Source organism: Lepeophtheirus salmonis, chromosome 5 (assembly GCF_016086655.4).
Source record: "Lepeophtheirus salmonis chromosome 5, UVic_Lsal_1.4, whole genome shotgun sequence".
NCBI lineage: Eukaryota > Metazoa > Arthropoda > Copepoda > Siphonostomatoida > Caligidae > Lepeophtheirus > Lepeophtheirus salmonis.
The window spans coordinates 70,834,692-70,851,242 of NC_052135.2; the positions used below are offsets into that span (position 1 = coordinate 70,834,692).

Genomic DNA, 16,551 nt, shown 5'->3' on the forward strand with positions numbered 1-16,551 from the left:
AGAAGAAGAAATCCAATGAGAATTCCTTTATTTGGGTTTCATTTTCCAGATAGGTCTGAATGAGCTCACTACAACTCATGCGGGGGGTAGTAGAAGATTGTAGTGATGTGACAGTTGTGGAATTGTGTTGAGTGAGGAGAAGAAGAAGAGGAGGTGAAGCTTGAGCGTAGATCTGTATCCCTAGTAAAAAAGCGTCAGTTAGGATTATTTATTATTTGTGTATGTTTCTCTCTCTTCTTTAATTTGACGAAGGAAAATATAAAAAAACACGAAAATATTGGACAAGGGACTCGATCCATGACTTGGAGATAACTGATTCGTGATTTCTTAGTGACTAAGGATCCAGTCGCCTTATGATTGGTAGTGGACAACTTTAGCAATAGCATACGGTATAAGATAATCAGTAAAAATTAGTTCGGGATCCGAGATGTCTTCCACGAGGGTCACTTGTTGCCCCTTGTGCTTTGCTCCCTTCCCGACCTCCGTGATCGCGGCTCATGCCTCCAATTGCATGGGAGAGAAGCGAGCGTGTCGAAAGACGTCCAAGACGGAGGCCACAAGCACGAAGAAGCCCTTTCCGATGGTCTCTGCCACTCCCAAGTCTGATTCGGACCCAGAGGAGTCTCCGCCGCCGCCTTCTCCACCCCCGCCGCCCATTAAAAAGAAAGGGAAAGTGGGGGTGACAAAGAAGAGAAGCAAAACGAGTAGTAGCAGCAGCGATGCCAAGAAGAGCAACCACAAGAAACGGCGCCGCTCCTCCTCCAGCTCCTCTTCCTCCAGCTCTTCTTCCTCCTCTCGCTCCTCCCCGCCTCCGCCGCCCCTCCCCATTCTCAAGAGCAAGAAGAAGAAGAAGGAGCTCCCTCCCCCTCCCCAGTCCGACTCGAATCTCCCATTAGCTGAAGAAATGAGGCCCAAATTGTTCAAAGAGTTTGTGGGCCAAGAAGAGATTTTTTCTTCCGATGTGTTTATTAGATCCGTCCTCGAAAAAAAGAACGGCAACATACCCAATCTCATTCTATGGGGTCCTCCAGGCTGTGGTAAAACCTCTATTGCAAATATCATTCTTCAAAAATGTAAAGACGGTGACATTAAGGCCAAGTTTGTTAAAATGTCGGCTTGTGTTGCGGCAATCAACGATGTTCGGGAAGCTGTGACGAAGGCAAAAAATGAATGGTCCATGCTGAAAAGGAAGACCATTATCTTCATGGATGAGATTCATCGTTTTAACAAAATTCAACAGGACGCTTTTTTACCTCACATTGAAAATGGAACAATTGTACTCATTGGAGCCACGACAGAGAATCCATCCTTTAGTCTTAATAATGCCTTATTAAGTCGGTGTCGAGTTTTGCCGCTTAAAAAACTTACACCTCCTGATTTGGAAGTGATCATGAAGCGTTCTTTGGATAAAAGGGGCTTCATACTCGGGGTACATATTGATAAGGAAGCCATTACATATTTATCTAATGTATGCGATGGAGACGCGAGAACAGCCTTAAATAGCTTACAAATTGCCATGGATATTCATTGTTCTGGTGATCATGGTCGTGGTACGCTCAAAGTAGAGGATATCAAGGAGTGTTTGCAACGATCTCATGTTCTTTATGACCGTCGAGGTGATGAACACTATCACTGTGCATCTGCTCTCCAGAAATCTATTAGAGGAAGTGACGAAAATGCTGCTCTATATTGGGTTATGCGAATGCTCGTAGGAGGAGAAGATCCCATGTTTATCGCTCGGAGATTAGTTGTTGTAGCCTCGGAGGATGTTGGACTTGCAGATCCTCAGGCTCTTAGTGTTGCTGTATCAGCCATGCATGGTTGTCAATTGGTAGGCATTCCAGAGTGTCAAGTGATATTGGCTGAGGCAGTTGTGTATTTGTCTCGAGCATCCAAGTCTAGAGAAGTATATCACGCTATGCGATCTGTATTGGATAACATTAAAAATACGCCGGGTAACATGCCTGGTGTGCCTCTGCACCTTCGTAATGCAAATTCCTCATTAGAAAGGTCTTTAGGCCATGGAAAGGGCTATGACCCCGACAAAAAGTCTGAAAGGTCTTTTATGCCTGAAGGAATGGAAGACATGAACTTTTTTGAAGATTATAATTTCAGTAGAAATAGCAAGTTTGGAGCAAAAAAATCAAAGTAATCTAAATACACAAAAAAAGTAATTAGTGCTTCTAACTCCTCTGTGGATGTACAAACGTAAATATATGTATATACATAGTATGTATCTCATTTCATCATTATCATTATAATCATCATGATTTGTGCGATCGAGTGAGTGCCTCTTTTTGTATTTTCCTTTTGTAAAACAATCATTATCATTATTCATTTATGGATTCAGTTATCATCATAATTATTATTTCATTTCATGTTTACAATAATTTATTTCTTCACATGCTATGACAAAACTTCTTTTGCGCAAGACACTCAAACATTTAATAAATCTCGAAAACAACTCTGTCTACTTTTTCAACTGTGCCTCCACGCCGCTTAACATTGTTTCAACTAGTTTATCGATATCGTAGTGATGCTGCCACTTCCAGTCTTTCCTCGCTTCACTGTCATCAAATACTTGAGGCCAAGTGTCCGCTAAAATTAAATTATACACCAATGCTTATTTTATGGATAAAATGCCAATTCAAACCTACCAATCTTTTGCCTCGCATCAACATGATACTCAATTTCTAATTTTGGAACGTATTTTTTGACAACATCGTAGAGTTCTTGAGGTGTAAAGCTCATGGCATGAACATTGTAAGTCCTGGTTGATAAAGCGTTGTTATCAACCAGCATGAATTCCTCGAGTGAGCGTAAGCAGTCGGTTATATACATCATTGGCAAACGTGTATTCGGACTAAGATAACATTTATGCACACCTGTTGTGAGGGCGTCGTGGAAAATTTGAACGGCGTAGTCTATAAAATTAATCTATTATCAAAATCCAAATTTGAAATTATTTAAATACCTGTAGTTCCACCGCCTGGGTGTGAGTCATAGGATATAATGCCGGGGAATCGAAGGGATCTAAAGTCCATTCCATATCTCGCGTAGTAGTATTCGCCGAGAAGTTCTGCATGAACTTTGGCTACACCATAAATTGTTTTAGGTCTTTGAATGCAAAGATTTGGCGTTGGGTTACGAGGTGATTCTGGGCCAAATGCTCCAATTGTGCTTGGTACAAATAACTTTATGTTGTATTGCTTTGAAAGTTCCATAACATTATGAAGACCTGGTGTAAATTAATCTATGTATCATTATATCATAAGAACTTGAACCCACCTTCAATGTTTATTCGAATAGCCAATGGAACGTTATTTTCTCCAACCGCACTGAGAAGGGCACTAAAGTGTACAAGCCAATCAATCCGTTGTGTAACAACAATTTCTTGAAGATTCTTAAAGTCTAAAATATTTGCAAATTGAAAAGGACCTGGAAGATAGATACTGATAATATTTACGAATAGAGTTTTGCAAGACGGAAAAATAAATAGAAAAAAACAATTTAAAAAAAAGAAAATTAGAGGATTATACCAATGAGTTCCACTAACATTATTACTAGAACTCATGGATAATAATATTATGCACAAAAGATTTTAATTAGTTATAAATCGGTCGTTTTTAAGCCACTATGACACAAAACATATTGAGACTAAATTATTTATATATATATATAGATGCAACGTTATACAAATATAATGAAGTTACCTTTAAACTATTTTTGATTTTGCTGAATATGTCCGATTCCCTTATTAACAAACGATGTGGGCAGTAATGGACACCTTTACTTTTTTAAATATTTTATGATTTATTAGAACAATTGAAAAAGGAGTATAACTTATAGTCACTGTATCGCATCGCAAAATAGACATACATAAGCGTATGTGTGCACATTTGCAAGGCTTAACTCAAGTTATATCATGACAGTTTGGTAAAAATGCTAAAATATGTTATAGCTCGAGTGTCTCAGTGCTGTCATGAGATATTGAAGTTGGTACAACCAGGTCTTTGGCTACATAAAAACTATCTGGTTGTTCAGGTTTAATGAAGCGATATTGATACATCTCTAAGCAAATATCTCTATTATTTACCAATACATTTGTTCTTTATTCCAAAGAAAAATTACCTATGTTAGATTTATTAAACATTTTATTTAATATAGACTGTTCACATATCCTAACTGATGAACCAGAAAACAGCATATGTAATGAAACAAAGCTTTAATAATCAAAAAAATCTATGAATCTTAAACATTATCTGTATATTATAATCTCACAGAAGGATCTCAGTAAATAATTGTCAATAATATCAAAAACTAAACGATAGATTAGTTTACTAATGAAATCAATAAATAAAAAATGTTTGTGTTTTCTGTAAAGAAGATTATTCGAAATTAATAATCATGTAAAAATATTGACTTATGAATATTGTGCTCTTATATATTTGCCTTCCAACAATAGGAAAACTAAATTGCCTTCATTTATTCAATTACTAAGGATTATAACTTATATAATAGGAATAAACACTTTTATTCTATATTTATAGACGTTGTATATTTTAATTTAGCCTTCATTAGGTCTGAGATATACTAAATATATATATTTATAAGATTAATTCTATAGTGAAACCGTTCAACTTTAAGAGTAGAAGGGGGGTAATATTTTTTGAAATTAATCAAACTTATGAATGGTTACATTTTTGGAAAATATATTTTGAATCTTGTTTTAAATAGGATTTTAAGTAAAATTCCTTATTTCTATTTTGACTTTTATTATATGTCGATCCACTGTTTGATGATAAAACCGGACAAGATTTAATAAGTGGAAATGTACGGGGGGGAGTACAGTTGACCATCCTAACCATAATAGGTTAATTTGATGCAAAACATAGGTGGTGTTGCCGGACTCAAAGAGATTGACTGAGTTCGATCGCATTAAACCTATTTATCTACATAAATTCACAAAGTTGTGTTGATAAATATTTGAATCCAAGGATTGATGAATTCTAATTTGGAGGATGGGGACTAAGTAGGATTTCAGGAGATTGAGTGAGGCGGTTCACAAATTGTTTTGAGTGTTTTTTTCTAGCTCAACGTCAGAGACGTGACAGGCAGCAACAAACTAGAAAAGGAAAAAGGAGATGAACTTTGGCGGGACTCTGAGTTAAGTTTCAAGTGGATCACTTCTGTCGTGAATCGTCATGGACCCTGTCCCTACTTGTCTCTCTATTAAAAGTAAGAAAAGACCCTCGGATAGTAGTTTTCAAGAAGGGATTGCAAGTAAAAAAACAAGAGCCTCATGTCCCTTCTCCTCCACGGGTGTGGAAGAAGCTGGAGTCGAAGAACCCTTATTTCGGAAAATGCTTTCTGATGCGGGTCTAATACTCAACGACAAAGGCTTCCATACCTTGAACCTGGATCAAGCCGCTTTTTTGAAGAAATTCAGTGATGATTTGGAGACGTCTGATGATTCAGACAAAGTAATAAAGGAAACACATGACTTTTTTCAGTCATCTGATACTAACTTGGAAAAGTCTCTTCAGCCTTCAGAAACGGACCCATTATGTACAGATGCTCGAGGATCTTATCAGGTAGTGTCTAATTAATAATTATTGATCATGATGTAGTATAATATAAATAATTAATTTCTCTTTTTTTTTATCTTTACTCTCTAGGACTCACTCATATACTTGCTCCTTACTCTTGAACCTTTTCAAAAAGACCTATTCTCATGGCTCCTTGAAAAACTAGCTGAACTCTCTCTTGATGACTTAAAAAAAAATCAACCCTTGATACGTTTAATTTTGAATCATTTGAAATATTTAAATATGTTTCAAGATAGCAAAGAGCTGACCGACAAGTATTTAGAGATCCTAGACGTTGTTCCATCTAAGCTTCAATTAGAAATGATAGCCTCTCTCCCTGAAGTAATTGATTATAAGCATCATGAAATCGTTGGACGTGCCCTTAAGGATCTATTTAGCCAATCTCCAGAGTTAATTTCAGTTATACTGGACTCCCTTACTAACTTGACTTTGGATGAAGATGTAATTGAGGATTTGAGACATTCTATATCAAAAACAGTTTCTTCAACCGAGGCTCAGAATTTGCCTGTTGTTATTAAATTTTTATTATGTACATCAGGAGATTCTGACTATTTAGAAACTATTTTGACTCTTAGAGAACAACTAGACTTATCCCCTCCACCTGTTCGATTAAGGTTGTTTAGCTTATACGATGATTCCAATATCTTATCTACGTATATATAACCATTTTTCTTTCGATTAATATAGTCAGTCTCGTGCTCCATTTACGGAAATTCAAGTATCAACTCTTGGAGTTATTCGTTCATCTATCATGAGAAACAAAAAAATTGGAGATGCATGGATTAAAGCGATTGATACAATTAAAATACCCAAGGAACATCAACCTCTAGATTTTATAGTTATTATCTTATTAATGGATTTACCCAATCGACAAAAATCTGCTTCAGCCTTGTTCAAAAGTAAAATCAGGTTAGTAACCTACAATTAAAGGTTTTGAATAAATATTCTTAATTATACATATCTTACTAATATAAAATAAATAGATCGGGCCTTTTCACTGAAGAACTCTTTATAAAAGCAATAACTGATTTCCCTGAAACAATTAAGAAGGATTTACACATCATATTGGAGCTCATTGATCCTCTCATTGCCTCTCGCGAATCTCCGTTAAACCACGCTGCAGAAGTTATCTATACTCAAATTTTTATTAAAATGCAAAAATTTTGTAGACAAGAGATAGTTGCTGAATTGACTACTAAAGTCAGTTCTAATACTACATCTCGAAGTGTTTCCATTGATATTTTGTCAAATATAGCGTACAATCATACGGACATTCTTTCAGATTATTCCATTTTTTTATCTGGAATAATGGATTATGTAAGTAGTACTACTCATTGAAGAGATTGAAAAACGTTCACTTTTATTGCTATTTTAGATGGATACTATGTCGCTAGACCAGGTTCGACGTATTATGGATATTTTATCACTTCTTGCGTATCACAAACCTAGTGAGCAAAGCATAATAAGAGACGATGTGCATATTGTGGTCACGAAGCAGTTGAGTTCCGTAAATCCCTTAATAAAGAGAATGGGTGTTATAGGTGCCGTCGTAACTATCAAAAACATGTCTCGTTTTCAGAGCAATGTGGAAGAGCAACCTGATTTGAATACAACATCTTCCTCCATTGCTTCTACTTTAGATGCAGGAAGTAGACCCTCCTTACCTTCTGCTATATTAAGACAAGCCAAAGATTTGCTCATAAATGTCAGAGTAATGACAAATAAAGTAGGTGAATTTGCAGGGCTATTTATGGACGAATTGGCGAGTGTAATGCAGACTGGTAATGTAGATAGAAGATTGGGAAAATGGATTAAGGAAACAGTTGCAAATGATTTTCAAGAATGTTTTATTAAAGATGTTGTGCCAGATTTGAAACCAGACGATGAATTTCTTGATTACTCTTTACAGTGGGGTTTGGAGGACATTGAAGACTCAAGTAGTGGATCTGACGACCCTCCTTTTCAAATTGCTTTAAATTTAAGTCCCATGGTTTCTAGAAGCTATAATATAAATGGGGAAACTCCTAAACTAGAAGTAACTAAGGCAGCTCGTTTTATTCCCCATTTTAGACTTCTTAAGACATGTGTTTTTGTACGTAATAAAGGGGATCTTTCTGAGATTGATGCTCTTTTGGGATGCTCTACCTGGTTTATAGAGCCAAATGTTATTAGGAAAATAGAGACTTTGTCACAGATGGAGCGTAATGTTGTTTGTTCATCATTATTTTACGCTATAAATTGGTATCGAGAAATTCTTAATGCCTTTGCCCCTGCTGAGGACTCGGATTATAATACAAAAGTTGTTAGTGTTCTGCAGATAATAATTAGACTGAGACATCGATTAAAGCTATGTTTACCGTATAATCCCGAGTTTATTCCTCCACCTGTATTACATTCCATTGATGTATCTAAGTGGAAGCCTCCTATTTTTAGTTCTACGCAAGTTAAAAAAGCAAAAGGACGAGGTAAGGGGAAAAAGAAAGCCAAGCTCTCGGAAAGTCAAATATCACATAGTTCGACGAAAACTGTTGCTTCTGGAACTCAAATAGCATCAAGCTCTCCTAATTTAAACTATGATCTTGAAGTAAGTTATGCTCCCTTTTTTAGAGAGCTAGATTTAGATGCGTTTCATATTTTGGGATATGACACTCTCTTAATAGATGTGCCCAAAGAAGAAGGTGATTATAATGACGAGGAGGACCTTAAAAGTTCAAAAATTAGAGGACCAGAGCTCTTATTTCTCCTTAAAGATATTTTCAACAAGTTGGATCATGTTCTTATAGCTAAAGCAAATCCCTTTAAAGGGTTTCCTGGTGCAATCGTCAACGAGCTTAAAAATGCTGGCTTCTCCAATTTGGATGTCATGCCTAAGAAAATGATTGCCATTTTTGGTGTAAAAATAATTGAATATGTACTGGCAAATTTAGAAGTAATACAAGAGTACTATGTTCGATTAATAAAGATGAATGATGAAGATATTGGGAATGAGGATACCCTTTACGATGCGAACACTCCTAATCTTATGCTCTGTTTAGAGTATGGTCTTAAAATTCTTGACAAACTTTTCAATTGGAACGGATTTGGATCTAGGACTAATCGAATACTGTTGAAAGAAGGACTCTCAAAACTCGCCTCACGAGTTCATGGTGAATTAAATGCTCAAAGTTCTCTAAAGGACCTTGTCGAGGCTACGGTCACATATATTTGTAAATTTGGAGAAACGACGTTTTGCTCAGTTGGTTTTGGGGCTGCTCTCATAAAATTTCTGGAAACTCTGAAAAATCTTGATGACAGTGACGAGGAATCTAACTTTGTCAATGGAAAAACAGGGGGGAGCTGTGTGAAAATTTCTTAAAAAAGGAATGGAAGGATCCGTCAGGAAAACTCGACAAGACGTCTCTGTACAAGAAAAATGTTGAATATATATTGACTCAATTCCTATCCAATCAGGAAACAACTGAGCTCTTGGAGAAATACATAGATGAGTTGGAGGTTGTTGTAGAGTCTGGTAAATCAAGTCTGTATTGCACTTTTACAACGGCTACTCTGCAATTTCACTTCCGCGCTCTTTTCGTTTCACTAATTTATTATGCACAAACCATCACCTATGGAGTTCGCAAAAATCATGAAGAACAGCTTGATGCCTGGTCAGCTCTAATAATGTTATTATATAAACTTGTCATGGTTGTAAAGGTAACACCCTCTCGTGTTCTAATAAGCGTCGTCGCAAAGCAGTCTCGTGTGTTTTTAAATCATTTTATTAAAAATGGAATGCCCATGATTGATAAAATATTTAAAAGCAGTAAGCTGGATGTAGTGAGTATACTTAAAAGTTTACAACCAACGAGTCACTCGTTTCCTTCAGCATGTGTGCTCCCATTCTAAGCTCCAAAACGACCTAAATCTTTCAAATTATGTTCCTTTACTTAAAAAAACTCTCGAAACCTTTGTGTACAGAGTTAAGGTAACGCTAGCCTATAACGACTGCTTAGATGCTTTCTTAATGGGGAATTTGAAGAATAGAAATTTACAAGGTGCAGAAATTCCAAATGAAGAGAGTGATGAAGAAGAAGAGGAGGAGACTACGGATAGATCCGATGAGGAAGATGATACGGAATCCAGTAATACTGAGGAACTGCGTCAATCACTGAGTATTGAGGTATAATAAGGGGTGGACTAACATGGTACCTACCGTTTTCCAATATTTCCCTTGATGGCCGTATGATATCAGAAAGGATGACATTGTCTTTTCCAAATTTTTTTCGTAGGCGGCGAGCCAATCCTGTTCCTAGTTGACCCAATCCACCTATGTAAATATATTATATATGTTATTTATTTATATATATATGCCTATAAAGGTACATTTTTCATTAATATTATTATTATAGAGGACTTATTGGTAAAAATCAAAGAAATAAAATCTAAAAATAAATTTATATTTAGTGAGCGCAATTTGTAGATTGATTGACGCACATGAAGAATTTGACTTAATATACATAAAACAAATGCGTAGTATATTTAGGTGATGTTAAATATTTTGTGCCCCATTAACGCAAAAGTAACATAGAATGATTTTTCTGAAAATTGAGTTAAGATTCCATTTATATTTACTTATATGAACAAATTATCGTCAGTTTCTATCAAAAATAATGATTCTGATTAATCCTTTGAAGGGTCGCAAATCGTCACAATGACATAATTAGAAATGTTTTGTTTCAAAGACAATATTGGGGCTAAATTAACTTCATTATAAATTAAATCAAGGTTCTAAACTCTAGTTAAAGTTATTGGATATCTCAAGCTATCCCAGAAATTTGAATTTAAAGTCTATTATTGACTGAAATATTGGGCTGTATGTTTAATATATGTAGTGTGTCAGCACAAAAATATGGTAGAATAATTTATCCTACTATGACATGGTTTGAGATTCGACCCCGGTTTCACTGCCAAAATTGGGGAAATATCAAGTATCAAAATCTTATAAGTAATACATGTTTTCTAAACCAACATTTTATGGTGACTTCAAATCTGAAGTCAGAAATACCAAATATGCAATGGTTTTTTTAGATATACTCATTTTTGTAAAGGTATGTCTATTTAATCTTACGGAAATAAGCATATCCCTTCAGCATTTTCAAGTTCTACAAATGAATCAATTAGTCAAATATCTGTGGTTATGAGAAGTTGTAGTTCTTCTGTGACAAATGAGGCCTCTTGTCATGAGAAATTTTGCATAAAATTTTAAATGCGTTAATCGTAAAATAAAAAATGGAAATATTACAGCTGGTTGGAGAAAAATAAAGACGTCACCCTAAAATATATCTATTTCAGGTACAAACGATCAAATTTTCAAGTATCCAGCTCCAAACGTTTTTATGTACCATCCATTTTAATGGCTGACGGTATTTTTTTCACACGTCAATAAAATTAGAGTGTAGGCGTAATATTTTTATTTTTTTAAATGTTCCTGTACAAGAAATACTATAAATTAGGTAAAGTTTATTAAATTTCCAATGAAATGATATGTGAATCAAGCCTGTAGTCCTTTCCTATCAGTAGATATGGCTACCTAAAGCCAGGAATTTATGTAAAAGTGTGAATTTTCAATTACGTTTGTTACTTGATACATATTTTTTAAACGGCCAATGCACAAAATTATGGAAGAAACAAATGAACAAGCAGTTTGTTTTTAAAGTCCTGGCCACTATCTATCATTTGAATATAAATAATGGGATTTTAATGTGCATTGTAGATTCTATAGGTCTACAAAATTGGGATTTCAAAATTTTTGTCAGGCAAAAACTGTCATTTTTTGGGGAAATTGATCACAAATTCAAATTTATTGGCTAAACAACACCAAATACAGGATTTAAACTTAAAAAATCATAATCTACAGAGATTTTCATCCAAGAAAAGACTTATTAAACAATTCTCAATGTGTATTTTCTACCCTAAATATTTTTTTCAAACTTTTGGCAGTGAAACCCGGGTCAGATCTTCAACCATGTTATATGGAGTCTGGATTATATAAATATTCTTCCACGAATAATTGCTTATTGATATCGAAAAGTAATAATAATTTATCCTTTGCAGATGCCGATAATTGCACTAAAAATAGCGAAAAATCATCGTTGTAATGAAATAATTAGGAAATGATACAATTTTTTTAAATGCCATCATATTGGGCTAAAATAAGTCTCATAAATCAAATAAAGGCTTTAAACTATGGCTAACATTATTGGGTATTTCAACTCATCTCAGACATTTGAATACAAGGCTTATAATTAATTTGTGTATGAAATATTGGGATGTATTATGATACATCTGGGATTTTTTCCTATACTTGATTTTTGTTCAAGATTGATTTTATGCTGATGTACTACGTATGATTAAAATAATATTTTTGTATAAATGCATCACATAGGTTGAGACTGCAATATTTGACTGATTAATGAGCCTAATAGCTATTGCCTATTTGCTATATTATGATAAAAATATTTTTTTTAATACTTATATAATGTATGAATTGAAATAAAGAGTGAAGATTCTGATATTGCTTAATAATACTTAAAAAAAGGTCATTAAATATGATTTACTTGTGACATCTTTACCACACAACCCACCAATCCTTTTAATGTTTGATGAAATATGATGGAGGTTGTTAATAGTAAATTTCATAAATATATATAGATGGATAGATTGAGAACATTTATTGCTGCAGTTAATTTTTTTATAAAAAAATTTGATGTCACTTTTATGGGCCTTAAGTCATAATCATTAAAGACAAAAAGAAACGATGGGTAAAAAAAAACCACAAAAAAACTAAACCTGCAGAGGACTACTGCGTTTTACACAATACATTGAGTAAGTAATGGATCATATAAGTATAATATACCCGTAATGAGGACGCGAGGATGTTCTTCAGAAGTTTGAATAGCAGGCTCTGATACGTATGATCGAGAGGAAAGGAGAGAGTTTAAACAGGGAGCACGAAGATCTTGAAAAAGGACTCGGGATCCTAAAGTTCTAAGAATAGATATAGACATTTTTGGCCGAGGAAAACTAAGTAGAGGATTTGACTTTTTTTTTTCTGGGCTGTAAGTTGTTTTGTGGAGAAGGATGAGTCAATTATAGACTATGCACATTTATGAAGAATAGTTGACACAGAAAATATTAAATGAATGTTGTTAGACTTGTCACTTGTGTTATAGCTGGAATCGGAAGATGTTTTCTTATTTTTGTTATTTATTCTTCTTCCCTTCGACAACACTGAGGAACAACTTCAGTGTGTGAATATTGTGTACATGAATAGAATTTTCCCTTGTTGTTGACCCCTCGAATCAAAATCAGATGTTATACATACTTATTAATATATATATATACATATATTTCTGTATCTTAACATATTTCATATCTTCCAATATTATATATTCTACATTTATACATATTACTAATTATGTTAAGAGAGTGCAGGTCTCCTCCAAACAAATCCATGCCCACACTTAAATGCAAAATAAGAGCCATTTACTCATCATAAGATTTAATAGTGAAAATTGTACGACCGGATGAAAAGACCTCGTACATCTTTCTTTGGCCGGGCGCTGCATATTCTTAATCCGGCACTTGTTCAAGACAACTTGACTCGAGACAGTATTGCAAATACTAAGATGCCCTGTCTTCATCAACAACTGAAATATTAATAAGATTACAAATAATTGTCAATTGTGAAATAAATTGTCTTTTTCTAAAAAAAAAAAAAAATTTCGAGTCTTTCTTCATCAAATAATTTACAAAAATACATATGTAATTAATATAAAAATGTCATCTCAAACTAAGAAAACATAGTAGTCAGGCCCTGGTTCCTCCTCGGATATAGGCATAGTTACGGACTCCTCCACACTTAAATATGAAAATTACATAGAAGTCCGTGTTTATTAGATTTATTAGAGAACATTGTACAGATAAAAGACGCTGTATATCTTTCTTTGGCCAGTTACCACATATTCAGAATTGGACTTATTTTTTTTCTTGTTCTGAAGTACAACTATATTTCAACTTATAAATTATATCATCACTAATTTACATACAATGTGGAGGTTAACTCACACTTAAGATATAGCAAACGATGAAATTGTATTCTTATAAAAATATTTTTATGTATCTATCAGTAATTTGGACATAATTATCAGGCAATGGTGTTCTTCTGGATCTGAATTTCTATAAGATGCTCTGAAGTTTTGTGGTAATATAATTAATTTCAATTTTGGATTAGGTCCAATATAAAAATATGTAAAATCTTTAGTATTTAATACTATTTCATTAATTAAACAAAACACACACCTTAAGTGATCCCAGACATTTACTATACATATACTCACATTTAAATAAAAAATGCCTAACCGTTTCCCTTGATGCCTTATAAAAGAAGCAAATTGGTTATTCATTAGTCTTCTCATACACACTATCCAGGGACAATGAGTAATCGAGGCCTATATATTAAATTGTCTTTTTTTTGCCAAATGAAAATTATAACTTAGTTACTTTGTTCTTAGTCTTGACAAAGAGACCATTACTATTTCCTGACCTGTAAAAGGAACGGCTTAGTCAGTTTCAATACAGTTATTTTAGTAAGTAGTAAGGTCTGAATAAATGGTCTCATCTTTTCCCCCAAAAAGCTTGTTTACCCAAGGTTAATAGAAATAAAAGGTTAGACCATCATGTTATCGCGCTTGTTGATGTATTTTCTGGGCTTCAGCTTGAATTAAAGCGGCTTATACAAGACTTATTTTGAGAGAAATACCGATCTATACAATTAAATTAATAATAATTGGATTTCCAATTTATTGCATGTTGGCATCCCCCAAAAATTTTCCCTTTTTTTACATACTTGAAAAGGTTGTTGATACTTCAAAAATTAGCGTCAAGACTGAATTTGAGATCAAGACCGATCTATAGAACTCTCATACATCCCTAAGTTATTATATTTCCTTGTTTTTCCATACAGATATTATGACCAAAAGATTTTCCTCTTAAATAAGTAGTATACTTGAAACTCGAGTTTCCACATAACTATTGACTATCCACAGCAGCAATAAAAGTTAAGATCTATAAAACATGGTAGAGATCATCAACGAACCACTCTTGTAATTTGAGTGTAATGCTTTACAGTCGATAATAATGTTGATAATAAAGATGTAATGGGTATTATACACATTCTTATGTATGTGTAGATAATACGGATGACACAGAAATCGAAGAAGACTCCACCAATCCCCCTCGTGATCTTTGGACAAGGGGACATAATAGGGATGCGCAGGCTTGGATATTGACTAGAAAATGAGCACCATTCTTTTTTGAAAGCCTGAACAGATAAAATCTTTGAACGACGTTTGTTTAAACTATTTAATACTACAAAACCTCTATTTTTTTAAGGAGCATTAAATTTAACCCGAATATCTAAGAATATTTTTTTGGACTTTTCATATTTAGAAAGTACAATTCCATTTTTATTGATGTTTTTTTTTTAGACAAAAAAAATATCGTTGATCGGGATAATCTGACAGAGCCCTAGGGGATACACTGCGGAGTCCACTTGGAGCCCCGGTAGGGAATCACTTATTTAGCTGTTCATTTCTTATCTCATTTTTAATTGGCTCAAGGGGCATATTTTATACCCCAAGACCAAAGTTAAACTCAAGACGCTAAACGAAGATCACACACAAGTTTACAAAAAAATTAAATTTATTGGTAATTAATTTCAAAAATACACAGCTATTCTCAAAAAATTAAATTTTTTGGAAAATAAATCAAAAATCCACCTCCATTTAACAAGATTAATTTTTTTTATAAAAAAATGCCAAAATCCATAGCTGTTTACAAAAAAGTTAAATTTTTTGATAAAAAATTTCAAAAATCCACAGCTATTCTCAAAAAATTAAAATTTTTGGAAAAAATTTCAAAAATCGACTGCTATTCAACCAAATAATTTTTTGGAAAAAAAATCAAAATTCCACCGCCATTTAACAAAATTAGTTTTTTTATAAAAAAAAAAAATGTCATGTAAAAAATCCACAGCTATTTCAAAAAATTTTTTTGGAAAAAAAAAATCCACTGCTATTTAACAAAATTCAATTTTTGGAAAAAAAGGTCGAAAATCTACAGCTATTTACAAAAAAATTAAATATTTTGGAAATTGTTTTCTAAAGTCCTATGCTTTTCTCAAAAAATTTAATTTTTTGGACAAAAAAAAAATTAAAATCCACAGATGTTCACAAAAAGTTAAATTTTTGGGGAAAAAAATTTCAAATATTAATTTTATCAGTAAAAAGAAAACATTCCTTATTTTTTTCCCGGGAGGGGGGTACATCCCCTCCAGCCCAGCCCCTGCGGACGCCCTGATAGTTTTAAAATGGAAGGTAAATTATTTGAATTTATGAGATGCTTCAGGACAGTCTCGGAGGTCAATGCATGATCATTTTTCATGGGCATAGGACAACATTTCCCATTTCAATCCCCAGGCGAAAAATATAAAATATATATACTGACGTGACTATATTATTGTTTAGAATTTGTTACATCAACATGGATATTTTAAATAGCGTCCTCAGATCCCAAATATTAGTTTGTCAGATTACAGATATTCTATACAAATGATAGAAAAATGGTCTTGAAATGCTCAATAATGAGGTTTTTAAAATAAATGTATTTATATTAAAATGCTTAATTTTCCTCAGGGCAAGTTTTCCGAGAATCATCAAAAATGATCAAATTACAACTAAATGTATACAAGTAGTTTTTAATTCAATCCTTTTATGTAAAAATTCAAATTTCATGACGTAAAATCAGGGAGTTACCTTTGTTATATAGTAATTATTTCAGCAAATCTGTCGTGGGGGTAGAACAAAGTCCACGCTAGATGTGTTCATTTTCCACAAAAGTGTTA

General features: G+C 33.7%; 3 protein-coding genes across 3 annotated transcripts; 2 read left to right on the forward strand and 1 right to left on the reverse strand.

The window, feature by feature from the left end:
• Positions 1 to 7: 7 nt before the first annotated feature.
• LOC121118200 (ATPase WRNIP1) lies at positions 8 to 3,720 on the forward strand. Its single transcript, XM_040712748.2, has one exon. The coding sequence runs from the start codon at positions 428 to 430 to the stop codon at positions 2,150 to 2,152; it is 1,725 nt and encodes a 574-aa protein (XP_040568682.1). The 5' UTR covers positions 8 to 427; the 3' UTR covers positions 2,153 to 3,720.
• On the reverse strand, positions 2,271 to 12,942 carry Tdh (L-threonine dehydrogenase). The gene is made up of 6 exons (XM_071888935.1): positions 12,505 to 12,942; positions 9,802 to 9,915; positions 3,289 to 3,438; positions 2,975 to 3,238; positions 2,658 to 2,924; positions 2,271 to 2,598 (listed from the first exon to the last, which is right to left on the reverse strand). Exons 1-6 carry the CDS (start codon positions 12,653 to 12,655, stop codon positions 2,471 to 2,473), a joined length of 1,074 nt encoding a protein of 357 aa, XP_071745036.1. The 5' UTR covers positions 12,656 to 12,942; the 3' UTR covers positions 2,271 to 2,470.
• On the forward strand, positions 3,862 to 10,039 carry Fancd2. The gene is made up of 5 exons (XM_040712749.2): positions 3,862 to 5,594; positions 5,679 to 6,223; positions 6,297 to 6,518; positions 6,593 to 6,926; positions 6,985 to 10,039. Exons 1-5 carry the CDS (start codon positions 5,205 to 5,207, stop codon positions 8,962 to 8,964), a joined length of 3,471 nt encoding a protein of 1,156 aa, XP_040568683.2. The 5' UTR covers positions 3,862 to 5,204; the 3' UTR covers positions 8,965 to 10,039.
• Positions 12,943 to 16,551: the final 3,609 nt, after the last annotated feature.